We start from the raw sequence: 21,323 nt of genomic DNA, 5'->3' as shown, positions 1-21,323 counted from the left end.
CTCATATGGCTTCTGTGACGATTAAATAGATCATACAAACTATTTACGGTTCTTGGCACCAAGCAAGACCTCATTCATGAAAAAACTATTTTCACATTTGAAATCTGAACACTTATAAAGCTGTATAGGCATAAGTTACAGAAGATCTCCAACCCAGAGACTAATTTTCATTGATTGATGCTATTCACAATATATTAACCCTCCAGGTAATTTTATTTCAATGAATAGGTTTTTAGTCTCAGATCAGTAGTACACATTTCTATGCATCTTAAAAGAATATTATGGAGGCAGATTTATTAAAACTCTGGTATGATACATATTGTTTCCATAACTTTAATATGCCCTACAAATGCAATAAATATAAAAATGTATTGCTAATTTTACAGACAAATGTGCATTAAAAATTCCATAAATGCATATAAAGCAGTCTGTTTCTATTAATCAGATGTACTTGGCATTCACAAACAATAGCCTGAAGCACCTTTTCACATGACTGCATTCAGACATTTAATCACAAATAACCATTTAAGTGTAAAACCTTACTAATTTAAGGTAAATGAAAGGAGAGCTGTTGGTTGCCAAACTACCATTATAAATAACTGAAATTGAACAGCAATCATAAGCAGTTTGCTGACAAATTGTTCCTAACTTCAAAAAAAGGAGAAATAAACAGTAGAAAATAGAAGATATAAATATGAACAATGTTTCATTTATAAGCGTTTCAGAATTACAAGCCATTTATGTTTATTAATTACATAATCATTCTCTTATTTTTCATTCCTTTTTTCTTTGTCTCAAAAGATACACTAAAGGTACAAATTGAAAGATATTGACTCTGCTGATGTACACCTCTCTCACATGAACTTTATTTATAACACAGAACAATTCATTTACTTTAGTCGATTATGCCAAACAACTGTCTTCCATGAACAAAAGGTCTGTCAAGTTAATTATATATTTGTATTGACCAGTTGTTAACCTAAAGTGGTATATTTTCAGGCCAGTCGTTAAAAAAGCCCTTCATGCTTTCTCTAAAGGGTTCCAATTTTACATTTATTCATATAATGATAATAGTTCACTGGGCACCAACTATTTACTACTCAATACTAAGAACTGTGCACACATGATCATGTTAAATCCTAATAATCTATTTATGATATGAGCATTATTATTCCTATGTGAATTAGAAAACTCAGACTCAGGTGATGAGGTAAGGTGTCCAAAGTCAGCAATTAGTAAGAAGACAGGATTTGAATTAAGGCACATTTGAAGATACTGGTTTGCACTCTTCCCATAGATGATGTTGGAAATCTCAATAAGTTTCAATTAATAGGACTTTTTAAGCCTATACAATTAGAAGATCCCTTAGATATTTTTCTCAAAGAGATAATGTGTGTTGGTAATGAGTGAAAAAATAGCAACTAAAATTTTTGAGTTTTCATTTAGTTTCTCCAGCCATTAAACCAAAATCCGTTTTACAGAACAGCATATATTTAACCACTTAGCAGAGCCATAAAAAGAAAAAAGGCCATGAACACTAGTAATTATAATGAATGATATTTCATTGTTGTAGGAAATCTTTAATTTAATAGTAGATCTAAAATATTTTGTCAAAGCTTCCTGTGAATATATAATTAAGATCTTTAACAGAAGAAAAATAAAATTAGTAAAAATGTAGGGTTGCTTTTCTTTTAGTGGCAAATATTCATTTCCTTCCTTATCTCCAAAAATTGTACATTTTAAAATATAATTTTACAGTAAATTCAAATTACAAGCTGTATAATGTAATTGTTTCATTTGCTGAATTATTTTAACACCATCTTTACTTTATGGAAAATTGGTTTGACAGTTGGAGAGAAGGGCTCAACAATTAATTAATTAAAAGTTAATTGTATTTCTTTTTTTCTATGTTTTACCTTAACTCCAGATGAATAAGAAAACTAGAAATAGGAATATTTAAGATCATTAAAATTTTAAAATTAAAGTTTGAGCAGTAAACAGAACTGTTTAAATAGCACTCCTATTTTTTATTGAAGAAATAAAAAAATAACTCACTTGAAAATTGAATTGCAAATCCAGATTTGCTGATATAAAAGTCCGTGTCAAACTGGATGGTTACTATGTTGAGGGTGCTATGGATTCCTTCAGGAATAAGAGAACCACTAATTTCCTTTAAAAGCATATCATTTTCTGGTGGACCATCCCAAACTCGGAGTATATCATGCGATGCTTCCGTATCAAAAGCAAGAAACTGTAGGCTGTGAGAGAACCATATATCTCTGATTATCTTAAACATGGATTCAGTTTTAAATAAAGAATATAACAAATATTCATCATGTTTATACTAGATATTCCTTTTATTCTATCAGATAAAAATGAATTATGTAAACTGCATATATAAACTTAATGAATTTTTCTTGAGCAGTATAATTTTTTTTTAGAATATGGTTAAATGTACTATTACATCACCTCTGCAAATTATAAAAACTTTAGGTATACAGACTATCCCTGACTTACGATGATTCAGTTTAGGATTTTTTGGCTCTAAGATGGTACAAAAGAGATATGCATTCAGTAAAATCTGTACTTTGAATTTTGATCTTTTCCCAGTTGTGATATGCTGTATGATACTCTCTCACGATGCTGGGCAGTGGCAGGGAGCTACAGCTCTGTCAGTCACAAGATCACAAAGACAAACCGCCAATACATTTACAACCATAATATACCCATAAAACCATTCCGTTTTTCACTTTCACTATAGTATTCAATAAAGTTACATGAGATACTCAACACTTTATTATAAAATAGACTTTGTGTTAGATGATTCACTGTAGACTAATGTAAGTGTTCTGAGCATGTTTAAGGTAGGCTAGGCTAAGCTATGATGTTCAGTAGGTTAGTTATATTTTATGCATTTTCAACTTATGATATTTTCAACTTACGTTGAGTTTATCAGGATGTAACCCGAGGAAGATCTGTACATTCTTTTCAGTGTTCATGACTTTTAACTGTGGCAATGGCAGGTGACACTTAGAGGATCTCATATGTGCCAGGCACTGTGCAAAATGCATTACATCGATTTTCTTCCTTTAATTGTTACAATGACCCAATGAAGCAGGAACAATTCTTATCTCAATTTTACAAATGTAGCAAATGGGGTTGAGATAGATTAACTAAGATTGCCCAAAGGGTGGCAGAGTCATGAATTGAACTCAAGTTATCTAATTCCATAGTATGTGTTATTTCCACTGTTTCAAGTTTTTTGTTTGTTTTATCAGACTCAAATGAGGTTTATTCCGCAAATGCAAAAATGGTTCACATTCAAAAACCAACGATTACATTTCACCACAGTGACAGATATAAGGAGGAAAACAATCACATGAAGATCTCAATATACACAGAAAAAGTATTTAAAAAATTCAGTATCCATTCATAATCACCACACCCAGTAATCTAGGAGTAAAAGGGAACTTCCTTAATGTGAAAGTGTCTACCCCAAAAAAAATGCACAAAAAAGGAAAAAAAAAAGTTTCATGTTAAATCTATTTTGCTTTGTGTCTAATCTAGACAAAATTAGTGTCTGATTTTTTTGTGCCTAATGCCAAAAATTAGAAATCCAATTGTATCAACATGCTCAACTCTCTCTCTCTCCATATATATATATATATATATACACACACACACACACACACACACACACACACACACATATACCACATTCATGTGTGATATGTGATCTGGGTTGCAATTTAATATCAAATATTTTTCTTTAATTTTTAAAAATCCCAGAATTCTGTTGAAGTTAATATTTTCACATTTACCATTTCTAATATTTAAAACAAAACAATACGTGACCTATCTTAAAGAAAAGTAGGCTGAGGTTCGATTCAATTTGTAGCTGCAAATTGCCTTGCAAAAGTAATGTACCAGTTCACACTGCATCCAACAATACATGGAGTACACCTTGCAGCATGTTATTTGAAGGACAATATTTGTTTTTCATAAAACTGCCTTCATCACCCATAAGCCTGTTTGAAAATCCATTTATATAAAGCAGCAATTCTTAATGTCACTGTTTTGTGAGTGATAACACAATAGCTAGCTCATATGTCAAGGGGAATTTGTTCATTTACTAATTCATCCCTAGTCATAACAATAATAGTTAAACTAGAACTGAGAGCAGGTGCGCCTTGGAAACCTGACTGGTGTTAATTTAGGAGGCTACGGTTCCGCCATCATCTAAGAGGAAATTATGTGAAGAACTGTGAGCCACCTAACTAAACTCAGCAGGAACAGAACACTAACATGGTTAGAGCGTGGGAAGAAAGCAAATGCTTCAGAGATATGCCTAAATCTAGGGAAGACAGGGAATAGGTACTGAGTCCTCTTCCATTCTTATTTCTTCTAAATGTTCATGAGGCTGAACTTATGACAGTGATCTGCACAACTCTGTATACCTATCAAAATGATGGACTCAGCGTCTTAAGTCATGCATAACTGAAAGTATAGCATCGCCAACAAGTAGGAAAAATTCGCACCTTCTGTGCCCTCTTATAACTGAAACACTTCTCTCTAAGGGGCTGTATGAACTATTGTTGTGGACCACAAATCAATAAATCATGCTTGTGAATACTTTTTTTTTTTCATATTTTAAACATATAAAAACCATGTTTTTCTTTGCCAAGGTTAAAAAACATTGAAAAATCTTGATATTAATTGATATTGTATATAGGGGCTGATCAGGGAAATTCAGATTCCCTGGTCATTTTGAAATAATAAAATCCATTTACCTGACAATGTTTCCTGGATCTACCTCAATCATCCACATGCAACGCAGATTATTGTCATATGGAAAGGGATAACCAGGAGATAAGATTCTTCCTGATGATTCTCCTTTAAAACGACCTCCGCATTCAGCTAGTAAAAAATTAATTCAATTTTAAGTCACAATTTAATGCCAATCTTTCTAAACAATCTACGAATTTCTCAAGAGTATATATTTTTTCACCTGAAGGAAAATAGAGATTGGTTTCTCCTCTTATTGAAAGTATATATTTGTATATGCTTTCTCAGATTAAGGTATTAATTGAAGCAAGAACATACTGTACAATAAAAAAAGAATCTCAAGTCAGATCATATAAAAATAATATAATAAACCTAATTAGGGAATTGAAAAAGTACACACTCAAAACTCTGAGTTTAGGCTTCCAAACATTTTAAGATGTGTTGTTAAATAATGATAATGTAAAAAGGGAAAACAGATGGCAAGTTGCTCACTGCTAGTTGATTGTAGGCTGAATAATTCATCATCTTACTACCTCACCTCTGAGAAAAAATAAGCTTTACTGCAGTCCCTCAGGCCTTCTAAATTTCATTGTCCTTTTATTCCCCTTTAAATCACTCTAAACTCTTTCGCTTTTAACCTCCCAAAAGTCAAAATGGCATTTTTATTAAATTTTTCTTCAGTTAAATCTAGTTCAGTTTTGATTTAAACTGAAATCAAACCGGTCTCTAATTTTTATAAAATTTATCAAATTAAAAATGTAAGCATCATCATACACTATAATAAAAATTTTATCTTCTGGGGAATTCCCTCTCCATTTTAATAATATTTAATATATTGGGATATCTGGAATGATTTTACTTTGATAAGCCAATAATCTAGAAAGAATTCTCTTTCTAGAGAAGAGAGAAGAGAGAAACTAAATAGTTTGCTTAATTAGTATATTGTTCTACATCTCTAAATCCTGGAAACCACAGTGTAGTAATACATTATACATTTGAAAATTTTCCAGATTATCATAGTACCAAAAACTAAGCCAAATCCATATTATTTTACTTCTTGCTTAAATATTTGAATATACTACTATATTTATTTTGCTTGTTCTCTGCAGTGTTACTGTCTTACTCAAATTCAATGACTGAAGTAAGCATCTTGGATTTTGTTTTGTTTTGTTTCGATTATTAGAGCAAAGAAGGTCAAAGACAGAAAGTTTCAGCATTTGGAAAAGACCTAATAACAATCGAATATCATGGTTCAAATCTGTAGGCTCTATTCATGTAGGTAAAATTGTTTCAAAGATTTTAGGTGTTACGTTTTAGCACACTATGATGGTTAGTCTCATGTGTCAACTTGGCTAGGCTACAGTACCCAGTTATTTTATCAAACACTAGTTTAGGTATTGCTATTTATAGACCTGGTTAACATCTACAATCAGTTGACTTTAAGATTACCCTTGATAATGTGGGTAGCCTTCATCCAATAAATTGGAAGGCCTTAAGAGGAAAAGTGGAGTTTTCTAGACAAGAAGATATTCTCCCTCAAGCCTGCAGCATTAAGTCCTGCCCGAGTTTCTGGACTTTTGACCTTCTCTCTGGATTTTGGGCTTGTCAGCTCCCACAACTGCATGAGGCAGTTCCTCAAAATAAATACATTTCTTGATTACAGATAGACAGACAGATCTGTATCTAGATCTACTGATCCTTCTTCTCTGGAGAACCCTAACTGATACACATACCTATAGAGGGCTAAGCAAGTTTATTTTGTATTGCAACATTAGCTTAATTTAATTTATAATAATAAACTTAAGTTATTTTTAAAGTAAATGAAAAGATATCTGTATTTAAGAAGTTACCATCACTTACTGAGGTTTTTCTCATTTTTTAAATAAAAACTTTGTTGGACAACCTAGAACTCTATAACTATAATAATTCCTTTTTCATCATTTTAATGATTTATCACTATTATTGGCATATATTTCTTATGAGAACAAATTTGACACTTCATTCCTCCAGATTAATTTTTAAGCAGCTTCAAGGCAGACTGGAATTTTGGGTACTGTGTTTATCTTGAATTTAAACATACCTCTTTCTTTTTCCATATTTCTTTGCTACAAATATTATTGGTATTTTTATTTCAAATGAACCAGTGTGATATACCATAACACTGGGGTTCATATTCTGACAGAAGTCTTACATTTGTAGATAAAAATGAAGGTGTACAGGTTAAAGTTCTTTGGCTATGGTGTCTCAAAAATTAATTTTTGTTTGCTCAATGTATAAGCTACAGAAACATAATTACCTAGAAATAATCCATATAATTGAGAAAAAGTTTCTTATTTGGCAAAGGCAAAAATATAATCATAATAGATATTTAAGGTTAATGGGCATAGAAAATTATGATTTTAGGCCAGGTGGTAAAGCTATTAATTATTGCCAGTAAAGAACACCATCTAAAATAGAATTTCATCTCCTGTTATCATGGAAGTCATAGCATGACACACCATGTGTCCAACTGTTTCAGCTGTTATTCCTGATCAACCATCATTAGAAAAAAAAAAGATTACCCTTCACATGAAATCTTGAGCAGTGTCAAGTCACTAAATTTTGACTTGGCAGATTCATAAACATAAAGTGCATTGATTCATTGCAAACAAAATTAAAATCTTCTTTCTGATCCCAGGCCAAATGTCCTATTTGCATAAAATTTTTCCAAAAAATGAAAAATATCTTCACCTTGGTTCAACATATAAGGAAAATATATGTTTTTCAATGTATTTGTTTATGATTTAAATTTTAAAGACAACAGGGCAAGTCAGTATTTACAAGTTTATACTTTTGTGCTATTGCAACCCTTAATGATTTTCTGAATATATTTCATATTCACATCAAAGAATATAACTTCAGAGAGAACTAATCAGTGCTACATTGTTCTCATAACCAATGACAGTGGGTTGATTGTTGGTCATATTCCAGAATCTCAAACTTTGTCAATTTAGGTTGTTACTGTAGTATTATCCTCATAATCTATCCAAAATTCAGATGCCATCTGAAAGGAAAGCACTATAATTGCATTCTGGTTAGATAAAAGTATGTTTGCTTTCTGTGTGAATCACTGTTTTAATAAACCAATAGAAGACTCATGTCATCAAAAACACTGCAATTAGTTGCAAGACCTCTAATAACTAGCATTTCATTTTTTTTCTATTTGAATTCCTTCAAGTTTTGTGGAGATTCCTATGTTGACCATATCAAATAACAAACATTAAAATTTATCTCAAAAGGTTTAGGTCTCCAAACTCATCAAATTGTATACATTAAACATGTGCATTTTTTTAAGATATCAATTACAACTTAATAAAGCTGTTAAAAAAAAAAAAGTTTAAGTCAATTTTATCCATATGGGCCTGACACAGAATGGATATGTGCTTCCACAAATGCCATTAAGAAATAAGAATTGCTGAAGAATCATGTTTGTTCCCTACTGAGGAGTTAGTGTTTTGTTTAAATGTTTTGATATTGTTTAAATATCTTTATTGTCCTAGTATTCCAGCGTGGCACCTATTTGATATTGGAGCAAAAAAAGAAAAAAAAAAGCAGATGTCTTTATCAACACTTTTCTATCCACCCTGCTTCTCACATAATACCCAGTTATTTGTTAATCAATCTAAAGATGGTAGCAATAAAATTGTACTCCGGCTGTACAAACAAGAGAGAAAATGATCAATCTATAGCTTCATGTAGGCAATATATCTGATATCACTGACTCTCACATTGTCTTTTGTTACTGAAATTCATTTAATTATGTCATGATACATACACATAAGAAAAACATATGCATTTTTAGTTTTTGAAAAAGTGTATAAATAAAGACTTTGAAATTATTGAGAATAGTTTACTGTTTTTTAATCCACCTTGACACCAGCATAAGCAATAATTTTGTATATAAAAACAAATCTGAAAAAAACCCAAAAAAAACACAAAAAACAAAACTGGTCAATGTGATTCAATAAATGTGTATGATTAAGAGTTTCAGCATATTTTTGTAGTGAGTTAAACTTTATATCAAGATAAGATAAACATAATGGCTTCAAACCATTTTTTACCCAAAAAAGAGAATGTACTCACTGGTAAGATTATGAAAAGAACCCTCTCACTCTCCACAAATCTGAGCTATGAATTCATTAACTTTTTGATTAAAGTATGAGTTGTGTGTAGACAGACTGAATAACTTGAAAAGGTACAGTATATTTTAATAACACTTCCATAGAACTATTTCATGAAAACCTAAAGCAGTATCCTACCAATACAGGATGGCAGAGGATAGTCCCACGCCCTTCTCTCCCCTGTCATGCACTTGAGAAGGCTACTTCCATGGAGAGTATAGCCTGGATTGCATCCATAAATGATAGTGCTACCAGCAAAATGGCCTTGGTCACTGATCTTGTATCCAAATTGTGGAATGCCAGGATCCTCACAATGTGAAAGTTCAAAACCTATGAGAAAATACAAGTTTATTAAAGACAAAATTTAACAGGAAGATTTAAAACTGTACAAATCATCCCTTTTTATTTTTTTTATATGATTACATACTTTTTCCTGGTTTTATTACTCTTACCGTATTTAATTTTGTTAGTTTACAGCCACCATAGAGAGCTTTTTTCTCAAAAATTAGAATTTGTTGTATTATTCAAATTTAGCAATGCTACCTCATGGTCTATATGACTATATCATAACTTATAGTAGTAAGATTCTTGCCTGCTTCAAGTGATTTGCAGCTAATAGATTCTGACCAATGTAACTATTATGATCAAATAATGAAAAATTAAAATCCATACAAAATATGTGAAATCATAACTGTCCAAGTAACAAATATCTCCACTGCAAATATAACTTTAGACTGCTTTACTTTTATAGTCTTAGAAGAAAGTGAAATAGCCTTATATTTAAAATATACTTTATCAAGAGTCAATATAACACAGTAATCAGTTTGAAGAACTCTGAATTTTTATTTTCTGCCTTCTCCAGAATGTACGACTCTCAAAATTTCTCACAAGGGGGAAAAAAAAAAAAAGAGTAGGGTGTAGAGAACATATTTTCAATTTCTAAAGGGTTGGGGCTTTCCACATGACTTTTGCTGGAAACTTGTGATCTTGGGCTAAGTGTAACACTTGAGAAGTTAAGTTACAACTGTTTGAGTAGTGAGAGAACTGCAGAGATGAACCTAACTCTGAAGGGGGTTTGTGTTTACATTTCAAGGAAGAATGAGACCCAGAACCTTACAGACATCTCTAGATTATAAAAACTGGAGACACAGGAGGCTAATCTGACTATTGAAACCCTAAATTTACATTCCAAAGGTTAGAATAAAAACCGAGAATTCTTTCTATCCCATCTCCAAAGAGCAGAAGTATTTTTCTTCCTCCTTTCAGGAGAGGAGTTAAAGACAACTATCTTAAGCACAGCACGTGCATTTTTCTTTATTCCTTGTCCCTGGTCACTCATGTAGATCTTTCCATCTGATTTTCATCGTGTTACTACAGGGGTAAGGACTGGGTCAAAGGGATGCTGACACAGTTATTATTATTACTATTATTATTATTAATTATATCACTTAAATGATAATAATCTCTGTAGATCCAGAACACTTTGTGTGCATATTCAGAATAAAATTAATAAAGATGAATATTAAAAAACTGTCATAGCACAATTCACTATTAAGATACTGAAAGAACTAGAAAAGGTTACTTCAGAATGTAAATCAAACATGACACTAGTTATCAAAATCTAAGCTCCCTAGCTAAGGAATTCTTCTGCCCTTAATGTTTTACAAATTACATAAATGTATGATAAATGTAAGATATAATGAATGCACCAACAATAATTAGGTGCTAAATTATAACAATTATAGCTTCTGGGACTAGAGGACTATGATAAATATTCCAGATAGCTTCATGAATTCGGGAAGTCTGTGATTTCAAGACAAATAATATTTGACAAAAGGACAACTTTTATGTACATCTTAAATCATATGATAATCAAAAAGAGATTTGTATCTCTTTTGTAGGCACAGATCCTTGACCAAATTAATCTAAATTTGAACTAGAAAGCAAAAAAGGATGTATTAGCTCACTGATGACAAATCACTAATTTATAGTACTGACTTCCTAGAGTGTCATAATAAACATAAAATTACCAGAAATGTACAGCTAGAAGTACTGAATTTATACTATAATTTCTGTATGTTAAGGGCTACATTAGCTCTTGGAGAACATAAGGAGCTCTTCCTAGTCTCTTCTAGGGGTTCTTCATCTTTCCCTCCTCTGTTAACCAACAGAATTATTTCACACACCTTAATTAATATACAATCATTTGCTTCTTTTCTTTGTTTTCCTATAGACTGGACTTATTTCACTTTTTTTCTTTTTCCCACAATGCCTACCCAGCACAAAATCTGGCACATAACAGATGTTCCATAATGTTCATAAATGAGTGTGATTCTTAGAGGCAATTATCTCTAGGAGACAACTGAAAAATAAGCTAAGATAATGTTGTTGAGAAACTGAAATTTATGAGACAGTTAAAAAACCTTCAGGAATTTCCTATATGGATCAATCTGTGACAGCCTCACTTGGGTGAAAATATGTTAAAATAAGGCAAATGCAAACAGCTTCAGAAACAGAGCCATACAAGAGGTTAGAAGTTGTTAACTCAAATTATGACATATATGAGATATAAAGGGTACATGGTCAAGCAAGTCAGTCTTTCAAAAACAGAAGTAGAAACAACAGAAGTAGTAACAAAATTTTTAGGACATACTACTTTGTATGGATCTGCACACTTAACACTACATTTAAAATGTCCCTGATTGAAAATAACAAGTTTGAATTCCTTTTACCAGACATAATATTCAGTTTATTATTCAAGATTCAGCCACTTTTGAGTTTTACCACATATCATTTATCAAAATAAAAATGGAAATCAAGCTCTCTTTTCAAGGTTTATTACCAAATTCATCCTCCCTTAATTTGAATGCTTTGTAAATGTGGTTGGCAATTGCTGGTGTTGAGGTATAATGGAGATATTCTTTGTAAATTAAGATAATTTATAATACTTTGCATTGTAGATGAAAATGCACATGGACAACAGTATATAAGCTACAAAGCACAACATAATTTAGTCCAATTTGGTGGAATTATTGTTGCTTATTCATAAATATTCAGAACTGTCTTATCTTTATGGAAACATTCAGCTGCCAGTCTTTTCATTGAAAAGCTCAAATACTTGAAACTGACAAATAAAGATGTGTATGAAAAAATATATACTATAAATATTCACCATTCCTTGTGAAATTTGATACTCTGATGAAATGAAAATTTCTAGAGCACAAATGAACTGAATATCCTCAATTACCTAAATCCTTTTGACTTGCTGAATAACTTAAACTGAGATCTAATTCCTTTCCTGCCACCATATAGCAGATTTCTTTAAGGATTTCTAACATTTTAAAGTTACTATTTGAAATCTACAAGAGAGTAGAAAGGATAAAACAACAACGTCACCATCTGGTACTATTGGATAGTTGCTTCGGATTAATAGTAATATTAATTCAGATTAGTTTTCAGATTAATATTTACATTAATTGGTTCATATTCACATTAATATTGTTATTAAGAAATAAATACTGCAAAACAAGTTAAAACACCTTTTATGTCTGTCTCCAATCCCTTTCTGGTCTTTCCCTACTGAGAGCTAGCAAATATTCTCAATTAGTGTATTATTTTCACACATAATTTATATGTTTAACACATATCTATATGTCTATGAACAATATACAGTATGATTTTCAAGCATCTGTACATTTCATAAATTATACAATTAAAATAAAAGTCTTCTAAGCCTTTATTTTTTGCCCAGCATTGCGTTTTTACTTTTATATTTATGCACACACATACACACACATTTTATTCATTTTAACTACTAATGATATTCCATTGGAGGTATACTCCAAAATTGATTTACTTATTCTCCAGCTCATGGGCATTCATATTGTTATATTACTTATATTATTCATTGTTATAAAAATGCTATACTTCTATGTCCCCATTTGCACATATGCAAGTGTTTCTATGGTGTATGCACCATGTAGGGATTCATAGATCATTTTCTCCTCAAGATTAAGTCAAAATCTGCTAATCTCCTATTTAACTTCTGCCTTGGCCAATGAAAGATAAATAGTTCAATCCCTGCGTCAACATAATTTCTGTTCAATTTGTTTATGAATAATTGTGCATTCACATAGGGTGATGTTATATCTGGTTAGCAAAATAGTAGCAATAGTGCAATACGGCAGATGGCTTAGAAATATAAATGATATCTGAAAATCACTTTTTGAATGTAAGTAAGCATTTTTGATGTAACTAAAATAAGGTCCTTATATGCTTTATTTCTTTGAAATCCACCTAAAATGTAAGTATATATTTAATACTGTTAAAGTGAAATTTTAGAGTATTGAATGGTGAATGAAGATATGTTAATTTTATGTACTAAAAGTAAGAACTTTCAAATTGCTAAATAAAAAGGGAATTAGATTGTTAATAAGGAAACTGAGAAAGTAATAAGATAAATACGTTAGAGAAACATATCCTTTTTTAAACCAAAAACCTTAATAAAAGTTTAAATAATAAAGCAATATTCTACCACAATCTTAAGCTCTATAGAATTCTTTGGTGGATTTAATACATAATATTTAGCAGAATAATCTTTAAGAATGATATTTAATATTTGGTTATTAAATTCCACTTAATCCATGAGTCTTGCAAGAAAAAGTCTTATTTTAGAATTCTTTATATTTAAATAAGGATGTATATAAGGCAGAATGTCATTTTAAAATTCAAAAGCAGAAAATAATCCACGACCATACATAACACTGTGATAATCCTCTTTGGTTCAGACATAAGGAAAATAAAGAGAAGAAAGCACTGAAGAAAAATTATGCATTCCTTTTTTCTCACTAATCAAACTAATCAAAAAACTGACACACTTGTTTCTCACTAATCAAACTAATAATCAGACATATCAAACTTTGAAATGACCAACTTTATAAGAATGCTTTAAGAAGACAATCTTTACAGTTTTGAGTCTTGAAAAGCTATATACATTTAATTTAACTTTTTAATTCTATTTGTTGAGTAACTTCTAATGTAATCTATTTATATAAATTATAATATATCAAATTATATATGTAAATTAGCCATTTATATAAATATATCAATAGTAGCAGTGTAATCAAATTTTGGAAAAATCATTCAAAACAGTTACTTTTCCAGCAAGTATTTAAAAAGAAAAAAAAGAAGTTAAGAGTTTAAACAAACAAACAGAAAAGCTTGTGCAAATAATTGCTTTGCATTTCCAACTGGAGGAATAGGAGATAGGGTAAATAATTATTTTTTCTTTTTAAGTGCCGTTGTTCTAAATCCCATGTATAAAGTTATGACTAGAAAATATGTTACTCAAAGCCTTTCCCACAGTTTAATCTTTGGGCATGAAAAAGTAAGTGATATTATTAAATATGCTAGTTTGTGTCTTGTACATCTTAAATTTGTACATCATTCTGGGATAGTGGGATTCAGCTTTGCCTGAATGTTAATTTTTAGTCATCAGCCAAATTTAGTATATGCATAATTGGCTCAACCTAGACATATCTAAAAATGAATTTTACTAGATATCACCAAATTTCTCCTATATGACTATACCAATTTACATTCCCCAAAGTTCATGAGTTTCAAGTTCTTCAAATTATTATCAACATTTAGTATCATACTGCTTTTTAATTTTTACCAATTTTGTGAACATGCAATAGAAAATTATGTTGGCTTTAATTTTCATTTCTTAAATTCTATCAAGCACTTTTTGACTTTTGCTTATTGTTACTGGAATTACCTCTACTGTGAAATTTTTTTGCCCATATTTTCTTTTAGGCTATATTTTTTAATTGATTTGTAGGATTCCTTTCTATGGAGTGTATGTTTTTCTATTATATTGTAAATATCTCCTTCTAAAATATATCATTTAAATTTTTTGTTTATGGTATATTTCCCTATAAAGAGATTTGTAAAAAATAATAATAATAATAAGGACTGGGACTTGGTCAGGAAAACAGAAGCCACTTAGATATTTTGAGTTGCTCAAATTCAATACAAGAAATTAGAGGGAAAATACAAAGAAATTCAGAGGGCGTGAAGGTCAGAAGATCACTGCTGGTTTTCAAGAATCCAGGAGTTCAGGGAAGCTGCTGCCACATATAACCACCTGCCAGCACCACACTCTTGCCTGCAGATGCTGGTGGAAAATAATGCTAGCTGAAAGCTACCTTTCAGCTCTCACATGTTTGCCTTTAATTAGCAGAATCTAAGCAGAGATCTTGGCTGGCAAGGGCAGGGGAAAGGCAGTGCCAGATTTTTAGTCTCTACACTTAAGGGAAGTGCTTAGAAGGGCAGGAATGCTCCTGAGTATTGACAGATTTTTGCTCATGTATCTTCTTTGAGAAATCTTTTTTCGCCTTAAAGACACAGCTATTCTAGGCCACGTTTTTTTCTAAGTGTTTTAAAGTTTTGAGACTTGCATATGTCTTCAATCTGCCAGAAGTTAATTTTATATAAGGAGTAAGTTAGTAGGTCATTAGATATTTAAGCTCAAAATTTACAAAGCTTTTGGGATGTGAAGGCTATGAAGATGACTCTTCTGTTATTCTAACATGAAGAAGTTATATCCAATATTGTATATATAAATGACAGGTAATCAAGAAATATTTCTTCAATATTTTAGTTAGAATACCTTGTACTATATAATGCAGCATTAGTCAATACTTCCTTTATTGCCTGGTTAATTTTCAAGATTTAAAGAGTAATAGAAATGCCAAATGTACCTGTTAAGTAGTTTATAGGATACAGATTTACATAGAGTAACATTGTTGCTTCTGTGTAATTTACTTATTTTCTACTTGCATTTGCATTGAATAAATTATATACTAAGAGTAAAGTTAGAGTTAATAGGTCACCTGATTATTTTTCATGGTTAACATTGTCAAGACCATATTGGTAACTAAATTAAAGAGTTTAAATAGGGCAATTTATTATATATTTATAAAGCTAGTATGCAAGAAATGTCATCACAAAGTAGCTATTGCCCATCTTTAATTTGAATATAAAATTTGAAATGGCCATGTTCCGTGTGGATTACTAAACTATTTCAAGCAACAAAACTCAAAGGCTAAGAACATCCAGATATAGCTGAACTATACCCTTGGGATAATGGACATTTTCAAATGGGCTTTTTAGAAAATTAAATGTGCAGAGATGATAACAAGAAGACATCTGGGCCCAGAGGTAATGCCTAATGGCTGGGCATCACGGACTTTTGCCAGATCAGCTTTTGAGAAGACAATGCTATAATCTATCAAAAAGGTGCAATTTAGCTCTTTATTGGATGATTGTTTAAAATACCCAATTCCTTTCTGCTGAATGAAAGTGGATTAACTAGAAATAAATAGAGCCAGAAGAATCTGCAATGAAGCATATTTTCAAGAAATAGAGTTTAAAGATTTCATGAACAACATAAGAGATACTAGGACTAAATCATTCTTTGATAGTAAATTTGGCCAATAATAAAGCATTCAGATTCTTAGGCATAAAATGACAGAAGTTTCTTTAGGAAGAATTGCATTAACATTTTAAAAAATTATTATTATTTTTACATCTACTTCAACAGTAAAAAAAAAAAAAAAAAGATGTAAATCCATGGAATTTTAAATATAAAATATCCAAAACTTGGATTGGAGGTAATATAGTATAGTGATTAGGCTTGCAAATTCTAGAGACAGAGGCCCTCAGCTCAATTTCCATATCTGCACTTATGAGCTATATCACCTTGGGCAAGTAACAACTTTTCTGTGCTTTGTTTTTCCTCCTCTTCTCACTGAGGATAATAGTTCTTCCCTCATAGAGTTATATCTGTATCTAGTAGGTAGTAGATAAATGTTAGGTATTATTTTTAACTCTTATATTTAATGTTTTAACAATGGTGAATGTCTCTGTGTGGCTTTTAAATAAAATCTAAGTCCCTTACTATAGTCCACCTCACCCCTGCCTAGCTTCAAACTTTACCTCTCATTTTGTCCCATTCTCCTTGCTTACACAGATCCAGCCAAATAACTCAAGCTGAAGTCTCTTAGGCCTTTGTACTTGCTGATCTATCTGCCTAGAACCCTCTACCCTCAGATCTCTTATTATAGTTCAGGTATCAATTCAGGTGACACCTCCTGAGACACAGTCCCTGAACAAACTGGGTACAGTAGAACTATCTATCCTATCATCCTGTTACAAATTATTTCTAAATGCAGTTCTCTTATCTTTTGTTCATATCTTTCTTTTCTGTCTTGTCTCACTAAAAAGTTAGCTTCATATGGGCAGGAACTTTGTCTTCTTCAGTGTTCTCTTTATTCCCAGAGCACAAAACATTCCAGTGGAGAAAGACAAAATTTAAACCTATGATCCAATGAATAACTTTCACATTAATAAGTTAATTCCAATAGAGGAATAAAAGGGAAGACAAGACATGTGACCAAAAAGAAATGACATTTCTACCACTCAGCCTTCAGAGAGAAACACAGTAAAAGACATCAGATTTAGGAATGCATTCTTGAATGTGTATTGAGCGGCTGAGGGGATCTGGTCAGAGTATCCAATCAGGTTTTGCTAAGTTCTATTATCGAATTATCCAGAGCAGAGTGATGTTTTAGGGAGAATATTGTATTGAGATCCTAATTTCTGACCTGTTCTTCCAACTTTAGAAGGCGGCAATATCTCTCACTTTACTCCCCTATACCCTTTAGGAAAGACAACTACGTATTTAATTACTTTATGTTGCATAAAGCACCTGAAAATATGCCTCATCTAGATTTTTATTTGGAATAAGTTTCAGATTTCTCAAGGGCAAGAGTAATTGTTAGCCATTTTTGAAAAGAATGGAAGAGTGGCCTGACTCAAGGAGGGAGTTAATTCTGAGAAATTGGAGGGATGGAAGAGCAATTGGATTCCCTAATGTTAGTCAAGGTCTGACCAAGTTTGTCACAGAGGTTTTACATTCAACTCGCATAGCTATCCATGCTTCAGTTCTCTAAATCAAACTAGACTTGACCGAGAAACTAATCTGGGAGAAGAAGGATCTCTCTACAAAAGACTAAGTAAGATTTTTCTTGACAACTCTAAAGGATGAAGACTGAAGAGATTTAATTCGCTTTAGAAAATTAAGGAATGGGAAATTTTCTCCCCTCAAATGTGGTGTAGCATTTTCATACCAGGTATGTTGTAATTTATTTATTGGTTAAGGAAAGTGAGAGAAGCTCACTGTCTTCTTAGTATAGTAGAACTAAAACTATTAATAATGGGTGAGCCAAATGATTTTCCTTTCTAGGCACTCAAGAGTCTCTGGACTTCCATGACACCATTAATCACAGAGGCATCTATTAATACAATATCTTTGAACTTATTATGTTTTGGAATATCTTTTACAGCTGTACATCATAGTAGACACTGTACACTGTCTTCTCAATAGCTCTTCTTTTCTTCTCCCTCATGAACAAAACCTTGATTTTGCTCCCAGCAGTAACTGAAGCATATCAGGCAGTATATCATCATAGTCAAATAATAATCCAATTTTTTAGTCTGACAAATGCTTCATTTTTCCAGCTTGCCTTGCTGGGAAATTTAGGCATAACCATATAGCCCTGTTTTGGACAAAGAGAGATAAAAGAATGTCTGACAGAAGATTCTGCATTCCTGATAAAAGGGACATATATGGCTGACACTACCTGTTCCCTTTTTCTTTTTGCCTTGAATATGTTCAGTGTTAAAGTAGCCATCTTGTGACCATGTCACAACAATCATGAGAACAACAGTGAACACACTAGGAGTGCCACAGCAAAAAGACAGCGGCATGGCCCTTTAACAACTGAATCAAGATCTGCCTACCTCTTCTCTCTTCACAGCTCTCATATGATAAAAATAAACCCTAATTGTTTAAGCCATGGTTAGGTTTACCGTTACTTGACGTCAAAAGTGGCATCTCAACCACTGTTGCCACTAGTCCATTTGCTATTCTTAGTGACTATATAATGAATGGACTAATAAGACAGTTGAAATAAAACACAACTTAAAGGCCTGTTCTAAAATATTTCTTCATTTTATTCTCAACCAAATGCAATTCTGTCTCTTAAAATGAAAATAACCAGACAACAGTAAATGTTGTTAAGTCAAAAAACAGATAATAGAAAGGTAGATAAAAAATGACTGTCATTAGATAGGGCAGGTGTCATTAGATAAGGATGGTCATAAAAGGCTTGTTTATGCTAAAACTAGAATTGTGAGAAGCTAGGCAAATGGGATTAATCTGAATTAAATTATTTGCTCTATTTCCCTTGAATGTGCTTAGCATGTTCTTTCGAATCTCTGTGCCTTTCTTCATCCTATTCTCTTTGCCTGGAATACTCTCCACTATTTCTTTCTGTGATGCACCAATACAACCTTTAATTCTACCTCATTCATGAATCCTTACCTGATCTGCCCTAGCCAAATTTCCTCTCTCCTGTCTCTAGTCCTCTTAATGTGAATATTGGAACTCCTCTTTATCTCACAGTGTTCTCTCAGATGTTTCAGAAACAAAGGTGGAATAATTTTAAGGGGAACATACCACAGAATGGCAGGGGTGGGTTTGGGTTTAGAAATGACTGGATACAGGGATTCAAACACAAAACCTGTTCTTTTCCATTTTCCCCCATGTTTGCACATCTTAGCAAATTCTCTCATGTTCAAAAATTAATTACTGCTTCTAAGAAATTTAGGAATATAAAATATGTGGCCTAGTAGAATCTTCTATATCACAAAAACATTTTACAAAATCAGTATTCAGACTACATGTTAATTTACCAAGAATACGTAAAAAGTTGTAATTGGACTAAAACTGACTAAAGACATTATGAAGTGAAATGGCCCCATGAAGAACTATGCATAACATGTTTGCAAAAAACAAAACAAACAAAAATAACCACAATACCATGTGATAACAGCTACATTAGCTGTGGATATAGACTACTGCAAAAGAAGTGTTAAAAAGTAGGCTAACTGGCTGAAGGAATCAGGGTAAGCACCAGTAGGGAAATATTTGAAATGGTCTTGAAGTTGAAGAGTTCAATTGATGCCCGAGGTGGGTGGGCCATATTGAAAGAAAAAGAAGCCTGGTTACAGGTGCTAAGGCTGGAAACCAAAGTATATTTGGAGGATGGGAAGTAGCTTCTTTCAAAGCTAGGAAATCTGTGGTTAACTATTAAGATAATTGCAGATATGCAAAAAGATTGCCATTGTGAAAAACAGAAGTAACACTTAGGAACAAATACATTTAATAACAGATGTGTTACTACTTCCAGGACCCTCCTTAACAAAGGAGCTCAGCACATAGCCATTGGATCAGAAAATCTTAGGAGCATTTACTGACCCGGTGATATCCAGAGACACCTTGGAAGCAGACTATAAATATTTTAATTCCAGAATATAGACTGAAACATTTTAGTTTCAGTTCTGAGACTGAAAAATATTCATAGATGTATGTCTGCCCTTTTTAAAAAATAATTGCTTTTATACTCTCTTTCCAATTCTATAGCTTTCCATCTTCATAATGATGCACATCCTATAATGAACAGCCAGAGTCATTGAGAAGAGTGACTTCAAATATTTTCTTTTTAAGGATTTCTTTCTTTTCTTTTTTTTTTTTTTTTGACAACCAGTAGCTCACAGCAATGACAAACAGTCAATGATTTTACTCATTCCAGACACCTGAGGAACCCATTCAATTTTATATCCAGGTATGGCCTACAATGCCCAGTATCTTTGCATCAATAATCTCACATTACATAGAATTTACATATCAGAAAAGGAAATCTAGGTTTCCTCTATGAAACCCACTGACATTTTAGACAAAGAGAAATACAAAATGATGCAGAACAAAGAAACACCATTATGTAAACATTGAGCCATGACTTGAAAAATGTCACCAGCCCTGTCAGAAAACAAAAAGGGAAAGAGGAAAACAGATTAAAAAACATTTGCCCTTCTAAGCAGATCACACCAATTATATTTGAGCAATAATCCGCAATACTGTTATTTTTAGTCCATCACACAGCAATATCTGTAAACACGATTTGCTTGGATTTTCATTTGTCTTTGGGAGGACGTCATAAGAAATCACATTATACACAAGAGTTCTCAGGATTTAAAAATATGTATTCAACATCATTTTGTTAATTTCTGTTGTGTTAATGTTAATAATGTAACAATTCTAGCACAGGTAGGAAAAAACCTTTAAATAAACAAGGAGCAAGAATAGTATCTCAGTATTATGTCTCCTGTCTCCTACTTATATCATTAAGAAAGAGCATTTTCACAAACAGTAATTTGATGCAGATTCCCTTTAGGAGCCCATGAATATCTTTG

The 21,323-nt window shown here is 32.0% G+C and overlaps 1 protein-coding gene across 1 annotated transcript in view; it reads right to left on the bottom strand.

Annotated features, from left to right (window-relative positions):
• CSMD3 (CUB and Sushi multiple domains 3) overlaps positions 1-21,323 on the bottom strand; it is a 1,171,706-nt gene that overhangs the window by 311,725 nt on the left and 838,658 nt on the right. Inside the window, 3 exon segments of the mRNA XM_059902305.1 lie at positions 2,056-2,258; positions 4,791-4,917; positions 9,084-9,275. Coding sequence (XP_059758288.1) covers positions 2,056-2,258; positions 4,791-4,917; positions 9,084-9,275 — 522 coding nt within the window.

This window comes from Balaenoptera ricei, chromosome 17 (genome assembly GCF_028023285.1).
Source record: "Balaenoptera ricei isolate mBalRic1 chromosome 17, mBalRic1.hap2, whole genome shotgun sequence".
NCBI classification, from domain to species: domain Eukaryota; kingdom Metazoa; phylum Chordata; class Mammalia; order Artiodactyla; family Balaenopteridae; genus Balaenoptera; species Balaenoptera ricei.
This window is presented reverse-complemented; position numbering and strand designations above follow the sequence as displayed.